General features: G+C 40.1%; 1 protein-coding gene across 2 annotated transcripts in view; it reads right to left on the minus strand.

Annotated features, from left to right (window-relative positions):
* LOC124009154 (ATP-dependent zinc metalloprotease YME1L1-like) overlaps nt 1-19,464 on the minus strand; it is a 54,484-nt gene that overhangs the window by 18,179 nt on the left and 16,841 nt on the right. The window contains exons 4-8 of one of the 2 annotated variants that reach the window (XM_046320679.1): nt 6,414-6,512; nt 3,603-3,709; nt 3,261-3,411; nt 2,758-2,841; nt 1,883-2,032 (exon numbers count right to left, since the gene is read on the minus strand). In XM_046320679.1, the coding sequence (XP_046176635.1) occupies nt 1,883-2,032; nt 2,758-2,841; nt 3,261-3,411; nt 3,603-3,709; nt 6,414-6,512 (591 nt within the window). Of the gene's footprint in view, nt 1-1,882; nt 2,054-2,757; nt 2,842-3,260; nt 3,412-3,602; nt 3,710-6,413; nt 6,513-19,464 lie in introns of both variants that reach the window. The other variant, XM_046320678.1, reaches the window with a different exon arrangement.

The following is a 19,464-nucleotide window of genomic DNA, read 5'->3' on the forward strand; positions in this document are numbered from 1 at the left end:
TGGGAACCACATATGCAGAGATCATCCGTTCACCTACTCTGCATCTCACAAAGACACAGCGGTTGGAACCAAAAATCTCAAATTTGGACTGAGACCAAAGGACAAATTTCCACCATCTAACGTCCATTGCTCATGTTTCTTGGCCCAAGCAAGTCTCTTCTTCTTATTGGTGTCCTTTAGTAGTGGTTTCTTTGCAGCAATTCAACCATGAAGGCCTGATTCACGCAGTCTCCTCTGAACAGTTGATTAAATGTGTCTGTTACTTGAACTCTGTGAAGCATTTATTTGGGCTGGTAACTCTAATGAACTTATCCTCTGCAGCAGAGGTAAATCTGGGTCTTCCTTTCCTGTGGCGGTCCTCATGAGAGCCAGTTTCATCATAGCGCTTTATGGTTTTTGCAACTGCACTTAAAGAAACTTTAAAAGTTCTTGAAATTTTCCCGGATTGACTGTCCCTCATGTCTTAAACTAATGATGGACTGTCGTTTATCTTTGCTTATTTGAGCTGTTCTTGACACAATATGGACTTTTACCAAATAGGGCTATCTTCTGTATACCACTCCTACCTTGTCAAAACTAAACTGATTGGCTCAAACGGGGACTCACTGAAGGAAATTCCATAAATTAACTTTTAACAAGGCACACATGTTAATTGAAATGTATTCCAGGTGACTACCTGGTTAAACTGGTTGAGAATGCAAAGAGTGTGCAAAGTAGTCATCAAGGCAAAGGGTGCCTACTTTGAAGAATCTCAAATATGAAATATATTTTGATTTGTTTAACAATGTTGTGGTTACTACATGATTCCATATGTGTTATTTCATAGTTTTGATGGTCTAAATTCTGGGTGCTCATTCTCAGACAAGATCACTTTCTCAGGCTAGACAGGATGACGCCTCCTCCCTAGCAAGAACTGTATGTGCTTCTGTCTAACTATTATTAATAATAGTTCAAATAGTTGATTTTAATCTAATATCTTGAAACATGTACACATTTAAGAGGAGGGGTTGAAAATGTGTAATGATAAACAAGATAAGTGCATTGCGTTCTGTTGGCTACTCTTTAATGTAATGTCAACACGGATGAGAGAAATTATAAGTTGTCTTTTTGGTTTTCCAGAGTCCTTTTCACCTGTCCCCTATCACTGTGGTGTTTGCTACTGGCTGGCCTTTGTTCGCTCATTGGCTGGTTCAGATTTACCTACAACAAAAGAGGAGGTGAGTGTCCTATACTGTAGTATGTCATCCGTGCCCTGTGAATCAGTCATATGTAAATATATAGAAAATCTAACTCTGCACTTTCAATGCTTTCAATGGGGATTCTCCATTAAACATGCTTTTTAGTCCAGGTTACTACATGATTCCATATGTGTTATTTCATAGTTTTGATGTCTTCACTATTATTCTACAATGTAGAAAATAGTCAAAAATAAAGAAAACCCATGAATGAGTAGGCGTGTCAAAGCTTTTGACTGGTACTGTATGTGTCATATGCATGTGGTTTATGTGTTAGCCCCTGAAACCCTACCTCTTCATTTTCATCTTCCATCAGAGGAAGATAGTGTGCCTGGCTGCCTGCCTAAGCAACTTCTTGAATTCAGCATTGTTCAATCAGTCTAAACCTGGGTCTTGTTCATTAGGACACAGAACAATTTTTTCCAAAATATTTTGCAACAGAAAACAAATGTGAGCGTTTCTTATTGAACAAATCCAGGTAGTCCTTTCTGTAAATGTTTTTCTTGTTTGGTGCCTAAAGAACACAATCCTGATCAAGTAAAGACCATAACATGTATTCAAGGATGACTAACTAAGTTGCTTTGGATAAAAGAGTCTGCTAAATGGAATATATTCTTATTATAAAACAGCTCAGTGGTCTGCTGCACCTTTCGGCAGTCTCCCTCCGAGGACGGTGAACTTCTCTGGGCTCCGGAGGAACTCCACCACCTCCTGCAGCTCGTTCTTGGCCTCCTCCACCCCCTTGACGTGCTCAAATGTCACGTTCTTCATCTGGACAGGGTCCACCGAATCCAGGCCTGATGTGGTTCGGAATCGCACTGTCCAGAATGGTTAGATTAAGGTTCGAAATCACACTGCTCGGATGCAAACACATTCTTAGTTAAGGTTAGTTTTTTCCCCAACAAATCACTGTTTTTTTAAAAGCATTCAGTAAAGTAAAGCGATGAAAACAATTAGCGTCAATATCACAACATCAAGTTCTCGATTTCTCATCATCAGAATTGATGCACAAAAAGAATGCACAGCAAATTTGAATGCATCAGCAAAAAGTTAAGGCTCAATCTGGGAGACTGTTCAATTGCCATTTAGATACATTATATAGGCTGCCCATTTATTTATGAAGAATGGAACTTTAAACAGACAATATACCGCGTCATAAACCATCATCTCACTCTCATGGACTGCATATGAAGTTGACAGTGGTTACACTTCTCCAGGCTCATCCCTCTGCAGTGAGAAGTGCAGTTGGGCTAAAACACAAACTCCAGATTGTGGCTTTAAAGTAAAATTCCACCCCAAAACTTTTGGTATTTGTTTCATTCGTCCATTGTTGACAAAGGCCCAAAATATTTTGCTTGTCTGCAATCAAGTTTCAAGATATGTAACTTTTAAAATATATCATCCCTGTGTTTTTGGGTGGAGTTTTCCTTTAAAAAGTACACACCAAGCTGCATGCCAGAGTGAAGGTGTTTGAGCTTGATTAGAGAGATGCATATGGATAAAATGAAAAAGGAGCCTTTACCCGATAGGAAGGGGGTCTTGGAAAGGCCGTAGAGTCCCACCAGCAGCAGGACCAGCAGTATAAACCTCGTCCTCCTCAGAGAATCTGCAGAGAAGGGGAGAGAATGTGTGTTTCAATCCGCTTTCAAGAAAAATGTAAGTCGACAACACTTATCTCTTGCTGCAGTGAGCATTTCATTATCAATGCAGGCCTTCGAGGCCTGCGGGCTGAAACCTTGGTAATTTAATGCTCACTGCAAGGAGAGTAGACTTTCATTTTCTGAATCCGCTAACAGCCAACATTATGGGAGGCAACGCAGACCTAGTTCATATTTAGAAGGAAAGAAACAAGAGACAATGTTGTGAAATGAAGGAGATACTACCAGAGCTTGTCCACTGAGAACTGCGTTTTGGTATTCCATCTCAAAATGTTTAGCTATGTTGTGTCTCAGTGTGCATGGCCCTGGTCTTATTGTGTAGTGTGGTGTTCTGTAGCGTTGTGTGTGTGTGTGTGTATACACTTGCCTTGTTTGCGCTGTGTCAGCGCTTGGGATTTTAGGAATCCCTCGGCAAACCCAGTCTTAAAAGAATCTTGCTGCCCATCTGGAATGTTCTTGCTCTTCAGGAGCTTGTCCAAGGATTCCACCTCCATCCCCTTATCACGCGTCAGGAGGCCCTCCATGAGACAACAGAGTCATAGATGTTTACAATGCATCCAGGCTGCAAAACTGGAAGGTACGATCCTTCCTTGTCTAATGAGGAAATGCTTGTTTTTGTTTTCTGTTGTAAAACATTTTAACACATTTTGGTATGGTGTGACATACTCTTTCCATAGAGTGACAGAGTACAGACAAACCCAGGTCTCACCTTCATAAAAGATGAGGTAAAGCCATCTGGTTCCATGGGACGCTCAAAGCCTGCCTGCAGTCGCTTGTGTTTCCTTAGAGTTTTAAAGCCTCGGGTTTGGACCCACACTGGAAACAAGGGCACACATATGTTTAACATATAGAAAATCAAACTACACATTTATAAGATGTTTGGTAAATTTGAATGCACTTCAGGCGTTCACTTACATGGGAGAGTGATTGTAAAACAATATAAAAAACATCCTGCCCTCCAACATTTCATTGCATGAACTATTCCTCTAAAATATTCCAATAGCAAGGAGTAGAATAGGCTCCCATGCAGGGTTCTATCTGTTCTCACAAGCTTGCCACTGTTGACATTGAATTGCATTTACAGGAGTCCTAAGCTGTGACTTTTGCTCAGTATTTATTAGTCACTTAATTGCAATACAATAGAATAGACTATTGAGCTGACAGATGTTTTGCACTGTTTTGCTATAGCTGTGTTCATCAATCTAGAAAGAAGGGAATATTTTGAATAATGTCATAGTGTTCCCCCCCTGAAAGCTATGAACTTTGGCTTTCACCTGGAATTGTTTATTTATGTCTGAGGAAAAAAAAACTTTTCAAACCATATCTAGTACATAATAAAAGTATAATCAATCAAATACAAATATGACAACCTGGTCTCAGAGCATTTTGTATGGTATGTATTAATTTGTGGATGTCCATCACCCATTATGCATTTTTAATTGTACCTTTATTTAACTAGGCAAGTCAGTTAAGAACAAATTCTTATTTTCAATAACTGCCTAGGAACAGTGGTTAACCGCCTTGTTCAGGGGCAGAACGACATATTTTTACCTTGTCAGCTCGGGGATTTGATTTTGCAACCTTTCGTTTACAAGTCCAACGCTCTGACAACCAGGCTACCTGCCCCCCCAATAAAGAATTCATAAGATATGATATAGTATGAGATGTTACGAATTACAATTCGTATTACACAGTGTGTTACGAATTTGCAAAACGTACAATGTTACAAATTTGAAAAATATACAATATGTTATGAATTTGCAAAACATATGATATCTTATGAATTCTAGCTAGCTGGCTAACGTTAGCTAGACTAGGGGTTAGTGTTAAGGTTAAGCTTAGGAGTTAGGTTAAAAGGGTTGCAGATAGGGGTAGGGTTAGCTAAAAGGGTTCAGGTTAGGGGAAGGGTTAGCTAACATGCTAAGTCATTTCAAAGTAGCTAAGTAGTTGCAAAGTAGCAAAAAGGTAGTAAGTAGTGGAAAAGTTTCTAATTAGCCAAAATGCTAAAGTTGTCCATCCATTATATGTCCACCCACCAACCCTGATCAACCAAACTACTTTGCATTAAGTAACCATCTGTCTTATCATTATGTTTTTATTTATTTAACTAGGAAAGTCAGTTAAGAACAAATACTTATTTACAATGACAGCCTACCCTGGCCAAACCCTAACCCGGACGATGCTGGGCCAATTGTGAGCTGCCCTATGGGACTCCCAATCACATGCGGATGTGATACAGCCTGGAATCGAACCAGGGTCTGTAGTAATGCCTCTAACACAGAGGTGCAGTGCCTTAGACCGCTGTGCCACTCAGGAGCCCACCAAAGTAACCATAAGATATCCTACTAATTTCAGTGTCCAGGATTTACATTTACTATGTTACATTAATCTATGAGACCAGGCTGAATATGATGACATCATAGTGAATTCATGAAATGTGAATTAACAAGCCTTCCCCAACTAACTGGCAGATATCTATATAAAATTATTATTATTATTTTATTATTAACATTTTTTAATTGAAATCATTTGTAAACAAAAATTGCCCTGCGAGTGATTTTATTTGGCCCCCAAAGTTTTCTGAGAAAAACAAATGGAACTGTTTTATTATTATTTGGATTGTTGGACATAAGACTGTAAAAACACCAGCAAATCAGCTCCAAGTGATTTCAATTTTGGAAATCTGTCCTAAAGTATTCCCACATATAATAGAGAGATATACAGTATGTGATGATACACAAAATGTATGAAAGATTTGAAATGATTATGCTTAGTCAAATGTTGTATCTGTTTGTGCTTCTTGGAGTCTACAAATTATTCATAATTAAGTTCCCCCCCTGACCATCCTCTCAATATTTGTTTTTTAAAAATCGGTCCACTAGTTGATATATATGCTGCTTTATATGTCTAGTTTTAGGGACATCTAGAAAAATATCATGACATAAGTGATAGTCAAAATGTGTGAAATTTGTGAAAGTCTAAATCAACATTTTGGCCATTTAAACAGTGTGTGTCCACCTTATCGACAAGGGGAGGTGCAGTCTGAACATTTAACTTTTTTCTTGGTTCTACTGATGTGCTTGTCTGTCTCCGACATAAAAAAAAATATATATATATATATGTATATATATATATATATATATACACTTTTTGACTTCCACACAAAATTACTTATTTACTTTTCAGTTTGAGTGTGTAGGTCGCATTCTTTATCATACAGCTATGAATAGGAATCGGGAGGTTTGGACCGGAAGAGCAGCTTTTCTAAGGACCGCCCCCTTGACGTGAGGTGGCAAAGAGGAGAAAAAATGTGATGTAATGACGCAGATGACCAGTGGATGAAGCCAGAGATATGTTTATTAAACAGAAGCCTAGAATGGCTAGTCTTTTGTGCTCTGACTTACAAAACGTTGGGAAATTAATAAAATAAGTAATTTAAGCATATATTATCAGTCAGCAAGTAACTGCATCGGGCACTTTAAGCTTAAATAGATTATAGAATAGAATGAATTTCTGTTACCTGGCCAGTAGTGGAGCTCTGTGAAAATGGATTGAAGAGGTGAGGGGATCTGTCTGCAGAAAACAGGGGAGTCAATGCCAATTTTGCCACCAAAGAACCCTAGAAAGACAGTATAAGGAGAGTTGGATGTACATATTCAACCCAAATGGTCTTCTTCACTTCAGACAATCCTTTTAGGATTTAGTTACATTTATAACCACATATTTGTGATTCTGTTTTAAAATAAACGTGTTCATATAAACGATACACAATTAATTCCATAAAATACAGCAAATCGGTGCTATGCAAAAACATGCATTTTTGGTATTTTATATTTTATTAGGATCCCCAATTACGGGGGGCCCAAACAGTAAACAAAACACACACACAAAAATATATACATAAAACACTACATAATACAACACAATGCAAATTATATTAGAATTTATATATACACACACTGAGTTACAGTTCATATAAGAAAATCAATAAATTGAAATAAATTAATTAGGCCCTAATCTATGGATTTCACATGACTGGGAACACAGATATGCAGCTGTTGGTCACAGATACCTTAAAAAACATAGGGGTGTGGATCCGAAAACTAGTCCGTATCTGATGTGGCTGCTATTTGCCTCATACAGTGTGACATCTCCTCAGCATAGAGTTGATCTGGCTATTGATTGTGGCCTGCAGAATGTTGTCCCACTCCTCTTCAATGGCTGTGTGAATTTTCTGAATATTGGTGGCAACTGGAACACACTGTCGTACACATCAATCCAGAGCATCCCAAACATGCTCAATGGATGACATGTCTGGTCAGTATGCAGGCCATGGAAGAACTGGGACATTTTTGCTTGATTACCAACAACGACGAGACGGCCGACAAGGAGGAGGTGAGGGCCCTCGAAGAGTGGTGTCTGGGAAATAACCTCACACTCAACGTCAACAAAACAAAGGAGATGATCTTGGATTTCAGGAAACAGCAGAGGGAGCACCCCCTTATCCACTTCGACGGGAGAGTATTGGAGAAGGTGGAAAGTTTTAAGTTCCTCGGCGTACACATCACAGACATACTGAAATGATCCACCCACACAGACAGCACCTTCCTGAGCGGTATGGCAGCTGCGTGTTCCCATGGTGTTTATACCTGCGTACTATTGTTTGTACAGGCGTTTGGGAATTGCTCCCAAGGATGAACCAGACTTGTGGAGGTCTAAAACTTTTTTTCTGAAGTCTTGGCTGATTTCTATTGATTTTCCCATGATGTCAAGCAAAGAGGCATTGTGTTTGAAGGTAGGCCTTGAAATATATCCACAGGTACACCGCCAGTTGACTCAAATGATATCAAATAGCTTCTAAAGCTTCTAAAGCCATGACATAATCTTCTGGAATTTTCCAAGCTGTTTAAAGGCACAATCAACTTAGTGTATATAAACTTCTGACCCACTGGAATTGTGATACAGTGAATTATAAGTGAAATAATCTGTCTTTAAACAATTGTTGGAAACATTACTTGTGGCATGCACAAAGTAGATGCCTAACCGACTTGCCAAAACTATACTTTGTTAACAAGAAATTTGTGGAGTGGTTGAAAAACTAGTTTTAATGACTCCAACCTAAGTGTATGTAAACTTCTCACTTCAACTGTACATATTCTTATTTATTCCTTTACATTTGTGTGTATAAGGTAGTTGTTGTGAAATTGTTAGATTACTTGTTAGATATTACTGCAAGGTCAGAACTAGAGGCACACGCATTTCACTACACTCGCATTAACATTTGCTAACCATATGTATGTAACCAATAAAGTTTGATTTGATTGGAATGGTGGCGGATGAATGGCACAACAATGAGCCTCAGGATCTTGTCACGGTATCGCTGTGTATTCAAATTGTCATAGATAAAATGCAATTGTGTTCGTTGTCCGTAGATTACGCCTGTCCATACAATAACCCCACCGCCACCATGGGGCACTCTGTTCACAACGTTGACATCAGCAAACCACTCACCTGCGCAACGCCGTCTGGCCGTTAATGTTGACACTGGGATTCATTTATGAAGAGCACACTTCTCCAGCGTGCCAGTGAGCACGCAGATGAGCTTCCCTGAAACAGTTTCTGAGCTGGATGTGGAGATCCTAGACTGGCGTGGATACACATGGTCTGCGGTTACAGTTTGGGCAGAAATTCTTCGGTTGTGCAAACCCACAGTTTCATCAGCTGTCCGGATGGCCATTCTCAGACCATTCCGCAAGTGAAAAAGCTGGATGTGGAGATCCTAGACTGGCATGGATACACATGGTCTGCGGTTGTGAGGCTGGGTGGACGTACTGTAGACGGCTTATGGTATAGAAATGAACATGAAATTATCTGGCAACAGCTCTGGTCAGCATGCCAATTGCACGCTCCCACAAAACATGCGACATCTGTGGCATTGTGTTTTGCGACAAAACTGTACATTTTAGAGTGGCCTTTTATTGTCCCCAGCACAAGGTGCACATGTGTAATGATCATGCTGTTTAATTAGCTTCTTGATATGCCAAATGTGTCAGGTGGATTGATTATCTTGGCAAAGGAGAAATGCTCACTAACAGGGATATAAACAAATGTGACCGACCGTCTAGATTAGGTCTTATGTAGCAACATTTTTTTTTGTAACACTGGATAAAAGTATAGACTTTGAGCTACAAAATAGTATATAATATACACTACAGTTGAGGAACTTGTAACCTTACTTGAGAAAATGGCCATTGAATATTTTGGTAAACCTACTGGAGAGCTCTTCTTTGTCTACACCCATTCAGCATCATTCACACCCTCTTAAGCCTTAGCCCCACGCATCTCTAAGGATTCACATGTGAGGCCATGTACTAAACAACCAAAGAATTCAAGTCTAAAGGCTCAAATTGACAGTTGTCGCAGTGACATTATATTGTCATCCGACATCAAACTTGTCGTTGTCGTTATGAAAAGGTATAAACACAAAAACTACAGGCTGCATGACATCAGCATTCTGGTGGTCCAAAATAGCATAACACCAATAAACCCACCCGTTTAAAAATGAAAATCAACTTGTTTTGGTTCGCTTTTAGCTTATTGGCTAGCTAATGTTAAGTTAGCTAGTTAGCCAGTTCAAATAATGACCATATACTTTAACTGACAATGTCAGGGGCACAACTTTCACTGGAGGGACATGTCCACCCCACATTCTTAAATTGCATTTTTGCTCCCACCAGTTTTATAATTGGAATGTGATACAAAACGAGGCAATGATGTGCTTTAGGACCATGCAAACACCTCAGAGCGGCTGGGTAGGCTGTTTGGAGTGTTTATCCGACAGGACAAAATATTTCAATAGTTATAATAATTATGTCCCCCCACCTCTAAAACCAAAGTTGCGCCCCTGCCTACACATACTGACCAGCTCATGTTACAGACAGAAAGCGTGCTACATGGCAGACCAATCCGAACTCATCTCTCGGCATGTCCAGCCCAGCCGTTACCTCAGCCAATCATGGCTAGTGGGAAGGTTCCTGTCTTATTCCGTGGCTAAACCAACTAGGCTAGTAATTTAACTATTTTATTTGTATTTACAGATGGCATACAAGTTTGTTACTAAGGCACATGAAAGTTTACATGTTCCAGAAGGCATTTCTGCCCCCCAAAAAATCAAATAATACAAGTTTTAAAAGTTTACGTTCAAATGGCTGTCCTGTGAGGTAGTGACGCGTGACATATGCCTAGTTTCCTGAAACCAGTCACAAATTTATGCACAAAATTTGAGAGAAACAAGCATTTTGTGCATATGAATAAATTCTGGGATCTTATTTCAATTTATGAAACAATTTAGGAAACATAGGGCCAACACATTTGCGTTTATATTTTTGTTCAGTATAAAAATGTGCCCCTTCACAGTCCCCATCATGCCGGAAGGTGTTCTTTTATCCATTTCTTTAACTGTTTTTTTTTTGGTAGCTTGAGTTACCTTGGGTGGCAGAGAGTTCCATGTAGTCATGGGCATGGCTCTATTTAATACTGTGTGTTTCCCAGCCTCTATTCTGGACCTGGGGACTGTGAAGAGACCTCTTGTTGCATGTCTTGTGCAGAACTGATTGTCCGAACTGTGTGCCAAATGCTTGAACAAGCAGTTTGCTACATTTAACACATCAACACCACGCACAATGACCAATAGTGTCAGGATAGTAAGCCAGGAGAGATTGACATGCATATCACTGACATTCAACCTCCGTGTACATCTAAGTGCAATACGTGCTGCTCTGTTCTGGACCAACTGCAATTTTCCTGTCCTTCTTTGCCGCACATGACCACACAACTGGGCAGTAGTCCAGGTGCAACAAAACTATGGCCTGTAGGACTTGCTTGATTGATATAGATGTCAAGAAAGCAGAGCAATGCCTTATCATGGACAGACCTATTCCAATTTTAGCACAACCATTGAGTCTATATGTTTGACCATGACAGCTTGCTTTCTAGGGTTACACCCAGCAGTTTAGTCTAATCAACTTACTCAATCACCACATTATTCAGTAATAGATCAAGATGAGGTTTAGGGTTGAATGAGTTTTTGTCCCAAAAATGACGTATTTAGTTTTTGACATTATTTAGTGCCAGCCTATTGCTAGTTACCCATTCTAAAATTGACTGGATCTCTATGTTAAGGGTGTCAGTTATTTATTTTACTGTCGTAGCTGACGTGTATACAGTTGAGTCGTCAGCATATATAGACACACAGGCTTTATTCAAGGTCAGTGGATGGTCATTAGTAAAAACAGAAAACAATAATGTCTCAAGCCAGCTTCCCTGCGGTACACCACACTAAACTGAATTTGCATGAGAGAGGCCTCCATGAAAGAAAACCCTCTGTGTTCTATTAGATAAAACTCTCAATCCATGATAAGGCAGAGAGTGTAAATCCATAACGTAAATCCATAACGCCTGTGTTTTTTTCTGCAATAAGTTATGATCAATGCTATCAAAAGCTGCAAAACCTTCTTATTATCAATTGCTTTCAGCCAATCATCAGTCATTTGTGTCAGTGATGAGCATGTGGAGTGCCCTTCCCTATAAGCATGCTGAAAGTCAGTTAATTTGTTTTCTGTAAAATAACATTGTATTTTGTCAAACTTTTTCCAAAAGTTTTCTAAGCATCGGTAACAGGCTGATTGATCGGCTGTTGGAACCATTAAAAAGGGTGCTTTGCATTTTTGGGCAGCGGAATGACCTTTGCCTCCCTCCAGGCCTGAGGGCACACACTGTCTTCTAGGCTTAAATTGAAGATGTGGCAGCCAGGATTCGCAATGTATTCTGCTACCATCTTCAGCAATTTACCATCCAGATTGTCGGTACCAGGTTGATAGTAATTATTTACAGTGCCTTGCGAAAGTATTCGGCCCCCTTGAACTTTGCGACCTTTTGCTACATTTCAGGCTTCAAACATAAAGATATAAAACTGTATTTTTTTGTGAAGAATCAACAACAAGTGGGACACAATCATGAAGTGAAACAACATTTATTGGATATTTCAAACTTTAACAATTCAAAAACTGAAAAATTGGACGTGCAAAATTATTCAGCCCCTTTACTTTCAGTGCAGCAAACTCTCTCCAGAAGTTCAGTGAGGATCTCTGAATGATCCAATGTTGACCTAAATGACTAATGATGATAAATACTATCCACCTGTGTGTAATCAAGTCTCTGTATAAATGCACCTGCACTGTGATAGTCTCAGAGGTCCGTTAAAAGCGCAGAGAGCATCATGAAGAACAAGGAACACACCAGGCAGGTCCGAGATACTGTTGTGAAGAAGTTTAAAGCCGGATTTGGATACAAAAGATTTCCCAAGCTTTAAACATCCCAAGGCACACTGTGCAAGCGATAATATTGAAATGTAAGGAGTATCAGACCACGGCAAATCTACCAAGACCTGTCCGTCCCTCTAAACTTTCAGCTCATACAAGGAGAAGACTGATCAGAGATGCAGCCAAGAGGCCCATGATCACTCTGGATGAACTGCAGAGATCTACAGCTGAGGTGGGACACTCTGTCCATAGGACAACAATCAGTCGTATATTGCACAAATCTGGCCTTTATGGAAGAGTGGCAAGAAGAAAGCCATTTCTTAAAGAAATCCATAAAAAGTGTCGCTTAAAGTTTGCCACAAGCCACCTGGGAGACACACCAAACATGTGGAAGAAGGTGCTCTGGTCAGATGAAACCAAAAATGAACTTTTTGGCAACAATGCAAAACGTTTTGTTTGGCGTAAAAGCAACACAGCTCATCACCCTGAACTCACCATCCCCACTGTTAAACATGGTGGTGGCAGCATCATGGTTTGGGCCTGCTTTTCTTCAGCAGGGACAGGGAAGATGGTTAGAATTGATGGGAAGATGGATGGAGCCAAATACAGGACCATTCTGGAAGAAAACCTGATGGAGTCTGCAAAAGACCTGAGACTGGGATGGAGATTTGTCTTCCAACAAGACAATGATCCAAAACATAAAGCAAAATCTACAATGGAATGGTTCAAAAATAAACATATTCAAGTGTTAGAATGGCCAAGTCAAAGTCCAGACCTGAATCCAATCGAGAATCTGTGGAAAGAACTGAAAGCTGCTGTTCACAAATGATCTCCATCCAACCTCACTGAGCTCGAGCTGTTTTGCAAGGAGGAATGGGAAAAAATTTCAGTCTCTCGATGTGCAAAACTGATAGAGACATACCCCAAGCGACTTACAGCTGTAATCGCAGCAAAAGGTGGCGCTACAAAGTATTAACTTAAGGGGGCTGAATAATTTTGCACGCCCAATTTTTCAGTTTTTGAATTGTTAAAAAAGTTTGAAATATCCAATAAATGTCGTTCCACTTCATGATTGTGTCCCACTTGTTGTTGATTCTTCACAAAAAAATACAGTTTATATCTTTATGTTTGAAGCCTGAAATGTGGCAAAAGGTCGCAAAGTTCAAGGTGGCCGAATACTTTCGCAAGGCACTGTATTGGTAGCAACAACTTTTTCACCTCTTCCACACCAATTTTGCCTCATTATCACAAGATGTATTCTATGCTCCAATCACAAGCAGGCAACGACACACACACCCTTTGATATGGGCCCCAACAACACAAAATGCTATTTAAACTCAGCTAAATCGGGTTATAGTAGATATACTACAGTGCCTTGCAAAATAATTCATCCCCCTTGGCATTTTTCCTATTTTGTTGCATAACAACCTGTAATTTAAATGGATTTTTATGTGGATTTCATGTAATGGACATACACAAAATAGTCCAAATTGGTGAAGTGAAATGAAAAAAAGAACTTGTTTAATTCTTATGGCTTGAATCCCGCTAATGGGATTGATGTGACAATAGCCAGTGAAAGAGCTGGGCGCCAAATTCAAAACAACAGAAATCTCATAATTAAAATTCCTCAAACATACAAGTATTTTACAACATTTTAAAGATAAACTTGTAGTTAATCCCACCACAGTGTCGGATTCAAAAATGCTTTACGACGAAAGCACAAACGTTAGGTCTGCACCTAGTCACAGAAAAACACAGCCATTTTTCCAGCCAAAGAGAGGAGTCAAAAAGCAGAAATAGAGATTAATCACTAACCTTTGATAATCTTCATCAGATGACACTCATAGGACTTCATGTTACACAATACATGTATGTTTTGCTCGATAAAGTTCATATTTATATACAAAAATCTGAGTTTACATTGGCGCGTTATGTTTAGTAGTTCCAAAACCTCCGGTGATTTTGCAGAGAGCCACATCAATTTACAGAAATTCTCATAATAAACATCGATAAAAGATACAACTATTATGCATGGAATTATAGATACACTTCTACTTAATGCAACCGCTGTGTCAGATTTCAAAAAAGCTTTACATTAAAAGGCACACCATGCAATAATCTGAGTACAGCGCTCAGACAACAAATCAAGCCATACAGATATCCGCCATGTTGTGGAATCAACAGAAGTCAGAAATAACATTATAAATATTCACTTACCTTTGATGACCTTCATCAGAATGCACTCCCAGGAATCCCAGTTTCACAATAAATGTTTGATTTGTTCGATAAAATCCATAATTTATGTCCAAATACCTCCTTTTTGTTCGCGCGTTTAGCCCAGTAAACCAAATTCATTACACGCGAGCAGACGAAAAGTCAAAAAGTTCCGTTGCAGTCCGTAGAAACATGTCAAAAGAAGTATAGAGTCAATATTTAGGCTGTTTTTACCATAAATCTTCAATAATGTTCCAACCGGCAAATTCCTTCGTCTTCATAAATGCAATGGAACTCAAGCTAAATCTCACGTGAATACGCGTGACCAGCTCATGCCACTCTGCCAGACCACTGATTCATTCAGCTCCCATCCCCCCCCTCCTTCACAGTAGAAGCATCAAACAAGGTTCTAAAGACTGTTGACATCTAGTGGAAGTCGCTCTGGATAAGAGCGTCTGCTAAATGACTTAAATGTAAATGTAAATGGAAGCCTTAGGAAGTGCAATTTGACCCCATAGACACTGTATTTTCGATAGGCAAAGAGTGGAAAAACTACAAACGTCAGATTTCCCACTTCCTGGTTGTATTTTTTTCTCAGGTTTTTGCCTGCCATATGAGTTTTGTTATACTCACAGACATCAGAGATGTCACTCTGAAACTTCAGAGTGTTTTCTATCCAAATCTACCAAATCTAATATGCATATATTAGCAACTGGGCCTAAGTAGCAGGCAGTTTACTCTAGGCACCTTATTCATCCAAGCTACTTAATACTGCCCCCAGTCATAAGAAGTTAAAAAAAGAAGGAAAAAAAAGAAAAGTGGTGCGTGCATATGTATTTACCCCCTTTGCTATGAAGCCCCTAAATAAGATCTGGTGCAACCAATTACCTTCAGAAGTCACATAATTAGTTAAATAAAGTCCATCTGTGTGCAATCTAAGTGTCACATGATCTGTAACATGATCTCAGTATATATACACACCTGTTCTGAAAGGCCCCAGAGTCTGCAACACCACTAATCAAGCGGCACCATGAATACCAAGGAGCTCTCCAAACAGGTCAGGGACAAAGTTGTGGAGAAGTACAGATCAGGGTTGGGTTATAAAAAAATATCTGAAACTTTGAACATCCCACGGAGCACCATTAAATCCATTATTAAAAAATTGAAAGAATATGGTACCAAAACAAACCTGCCAAGAGAGGGCTGGGCAAGGAGGGCATTAATCAGAGAGGCAACAAAGAGACCAAAGATAACCCTGAAGGAGCTGCAAAGCGCTACCAGGAGATTGGAGTATCTGTCCATAGGACCACTTTAAGCCGTACACTCCACAGAGCTGGGCTTTACGGAAGAATGTCCAGAAAAAATACCGTTGCTTCAAGAAAGAAAATAAGCAAACACGTTTGGTGTTCGCCAAAAGGCATTTGAGAGACTCCCGAAACATATGGAAGAAGGTACTCTGGTCTGATAAGACTAAAATTGAGCTTTTTGGCCATCAAGGAAAACGCTATGGTCTGGCGCAAATCAAACACCTCTCATCAACCTGAGAATACCATCCCCACAGTGAAGCATGGTGCTGGCAGCATCATGCTGTGAGGATGTATTTCCATCGGCAGGGACTGGGAAACTGGTCAAAATTGAAGGAACGATGGATGGCGCTAAATACAGGGAAATTCTTGAGGGGAAACCTGTTTCAGTATTCCAGAGATTTGAGACTGGGACGGTGGTTCACCTTCTAGCAGGACAATGACCCTAACCATACTGTTAAAGAAACACTTGAGTGGTTTAAGGGGAAACATTTAAATGTCTTCGAATGACCTAGTCAAAGCCCAGACCTTAATCCAACTGGGAATCTGTGGTATGACTTAAAGATTGCTGTACACCAGCGGAACCCATCCAACTTGAAGGAACTAGAGCAGTTTTGCCTTGAAGAGTGGGCAAAAATCCCAATGGTTCGATGTGCCAAGCTTATAGAGACATACCCCAAGAGACTTGCAGCTGTAATTGCTGCAAAAGGTTGCTCTACAAAGTATTGACTTTGGGGGGGTGAATAGTTATGCATGCTCAAGTTCTGTTTTATAATGTCTTATTTCTTGTTTGTTTTCACAATAAAAAAATATTTGTGGTAGACATGTTGTGTAAATCAAATTATACCAACGCCCCAAAATAACATTTTAATTCCAGGTTGTAAGGCAACAAAATAGGAAAAATGCCAAGGGTGGTGAATACCTTCGCAAGCCACTGTATTACAGGGTAATTGGGGATGTAATGATTCACCGATATGCATCGGTCCCCAATTTGAATGTTTAAGATAAAGTCCATCGGTCCGCGGACCCCAAACCGATCCAAATGTAGCATGCATCGGACATAAAATCTATTCAAATTGGAGGTTAACTCAAATGTTTTTCTCAAATTACATTCTTTATACATTCCCGTTTGTGGCCCACCTGTTAGCTTGCACGATTCTTGCTATTCTCCTGCGATCTCTCATCAACAAGCTTTTTTTTTCGCCCACTAGACTGCTGCTGACTGGATGTTTTTTTGTTTGTCGCTCCATTCTCGGGAAACGCTACACACTCTCATGCGTGAAAAGCCCAGGAGGCCGGCCATTTCTGTGATACTGGAACCGGCGAGCATGGGACCGACGATCATACCACGTTCAGTCTCTTGGGTCACTCAATTTGCCCATTCTAACGTTCGCAATCAAACAGTAACTCAATGCCTCTATGCCTGTCTGCCTGCTTTATATAGCAAGCCACAGCCACGTGACTCATTGTCTGTACGAGCTAACCATTATCTTGAACGGAGTGTTGTATCTAATAACTTGGCCTCTAAGTGTACAGTGGGGCAAAAAAGTATTTAGTCAGCCACCAATTGTGCAAGTTCTCCCACTTAAAAAGATGTGAGAGGCCTGTAATTTTCATCATACTTAAACTTCAACTATGACAGACAAAATGAGGAAAAAAATTTCAGAAAATCACATTGTATGATTTTTAATGAATTTATTTGCAAATTATGGTGGAAAATAAGTATTTGGTCAATAACAAAAGTTTATCTCAATACTTTGTTATATACCCTTTGTTGGCAATGACAGAGGTCAAACGTTTTCTGTAAGTCTTCACAAGGTTTTCACACACTGTTGCTGGTATTTTGGCCCATTCCTCCATGCAGATTTCCTCTAGAGCAGTGATGCTTTGGGGCTGTTGCTGGGCAACACGGACTTTCAACTCCCTCCAAAGATTTTCTATGGGGTTGAGATCTGGAGACTGGCTAGGCCACTCCAGGACCTTGAAATGCTTCTTACGAAGCCACTCCTTTGTTGCCCGGGCAGTGTGTTTGGGATCATTGTCATGCTGAAAGACCCAGCCACGTTTCATCTTCAATGCCCTTGCTGATGGAAGGAGGTTTTCACTCAAAATCTCACGATACATGGCCCCATTCATTCTTTCCTTTACATGGATCAGTCGACCTGGTCCCTTTGCAGAAAAACAGCCCCAAAGCATGATGTTTCCACCCCCATGCTTCACAGTAGGTATGGTGTTCTTTGGATGCAACTCAGAATTCTTTGTCCTCCAAACACGACGAGTTGAGTTTTTGCCAAAAAGTTATATTTCATCTGACCATAAGACATTCTCCCAATCTTCTTCTGGATAACATCCAAATGCTCTCTATCAAACTTCAGACCGGCCTGGACATGTACTGGCTTAAGCAGGGGGACACGTCTGGCACTGCAGGATTTGAGTCCCTGGCGGCGTAGTGTGTTACTGATGGTAGACTTTGTTACTTTGGTCCCAACTCTCTGCAGTTCATTCACTAGGCCCCCCCGTGTGGTTCTGGGATTTTTGCTCACCGTTCTTGTGATCATTTTGACCCCACGGGGTGAGATCTTTCGTGGAGCCCCAGATCGAGGGAGATTATCAGTGGTCTGTAAGTATGTCTTCCATTTCCTATTAATTACTCCCACAGTTGATTTCTTCAAACCAAGCTGCTTACCTATTGCAGATTCAGTCTTCCCAGCCTGGTGCAGGTCTACAATTTTGTTTCTGGTGTTCTTTGACAGCTCTTTGGTCTTGGCCATAGTGGAGTTTGGAGTGTGACTGTTTGAGGTTGTGGACAGGTGTCTTTTATATTGATAACAAGTTCAAACAGGTGCCATTAATACAGGTAATGAGTGGAGGACAGAGGAACCTCTTAAAGAATAAGTTACAGGTCTGTGTGAGCCAGAAATCTTGCTTGTTTGTAGGTGACCAAATACTTATTATCCACCATAATTTGCAAATAAATTCATAAAAAATCCCACATTGTGATTTTCTGGATTTTTTTTCTCATTTTGTCTGTACCTATGATGAAAATTACAGGCCTCTCTCATATTTTTAAGTGGGAGAACTTTCACAATTGGTGGCTGACTAAATACTCTTTTGCCCCCCACTGTATATTCATGTCATAGCTAATTTGTCAACGATAAATATTGATACATTACTAGTGGAAACACTTAAATCACCCAAAATAAGTGAATTAGTGGGTGATGGGGATGTCAGAACCAAACAGGCTACATTGTCCCCCATAATCTGATAGTGGTAGTGGGGTGGTAGATGCCTAATCTTCCTTATGGCTCAGCTCAGGTGCCAACATATTACATACATCGTAGACATACGGTACATAATTTACACACACACACACACACACACACACACACACACACACACACACACACACACACACACACACACACACACACACACACACACACACACACACACACACACACACACACACACACACACACACACACACACACACACACACACACACACAGGTCCAGCTCAGAGGCCCAGCTCAGAGGCTCAATCAGCCGCAGATTTTAATTTAGAATGGAAAATGAATGTGTTTATGCAACAAATGTTAGTGCATCCTATCAAACTGAAAATGCATTGATTCGTTCTCTAAAACATATCATTCCTGTATCGTATTTGAGCCCATGCATCTAGATACTTATTGAATCGTCTTGAAAGGAAAATATGCACATCCCTACGGGTAACA

This window comes from Oncorhynchus gorbuscha, linkage group LG22 (genome assembly GCF_021184085.1).
Source record: "Oncorhynchus gorbuscha isolate QuinsamMale2020 ecotype Even-year linkage group LG22, OgorEven_v1.0, whole genome shotgun sequence".
NCBI lineage: Eukaryota > Metazoa > Chordata > Actinopteri > Salmoniformes > Salmonidae > Oncorhynchus > Oncorhynchus gorbuscha.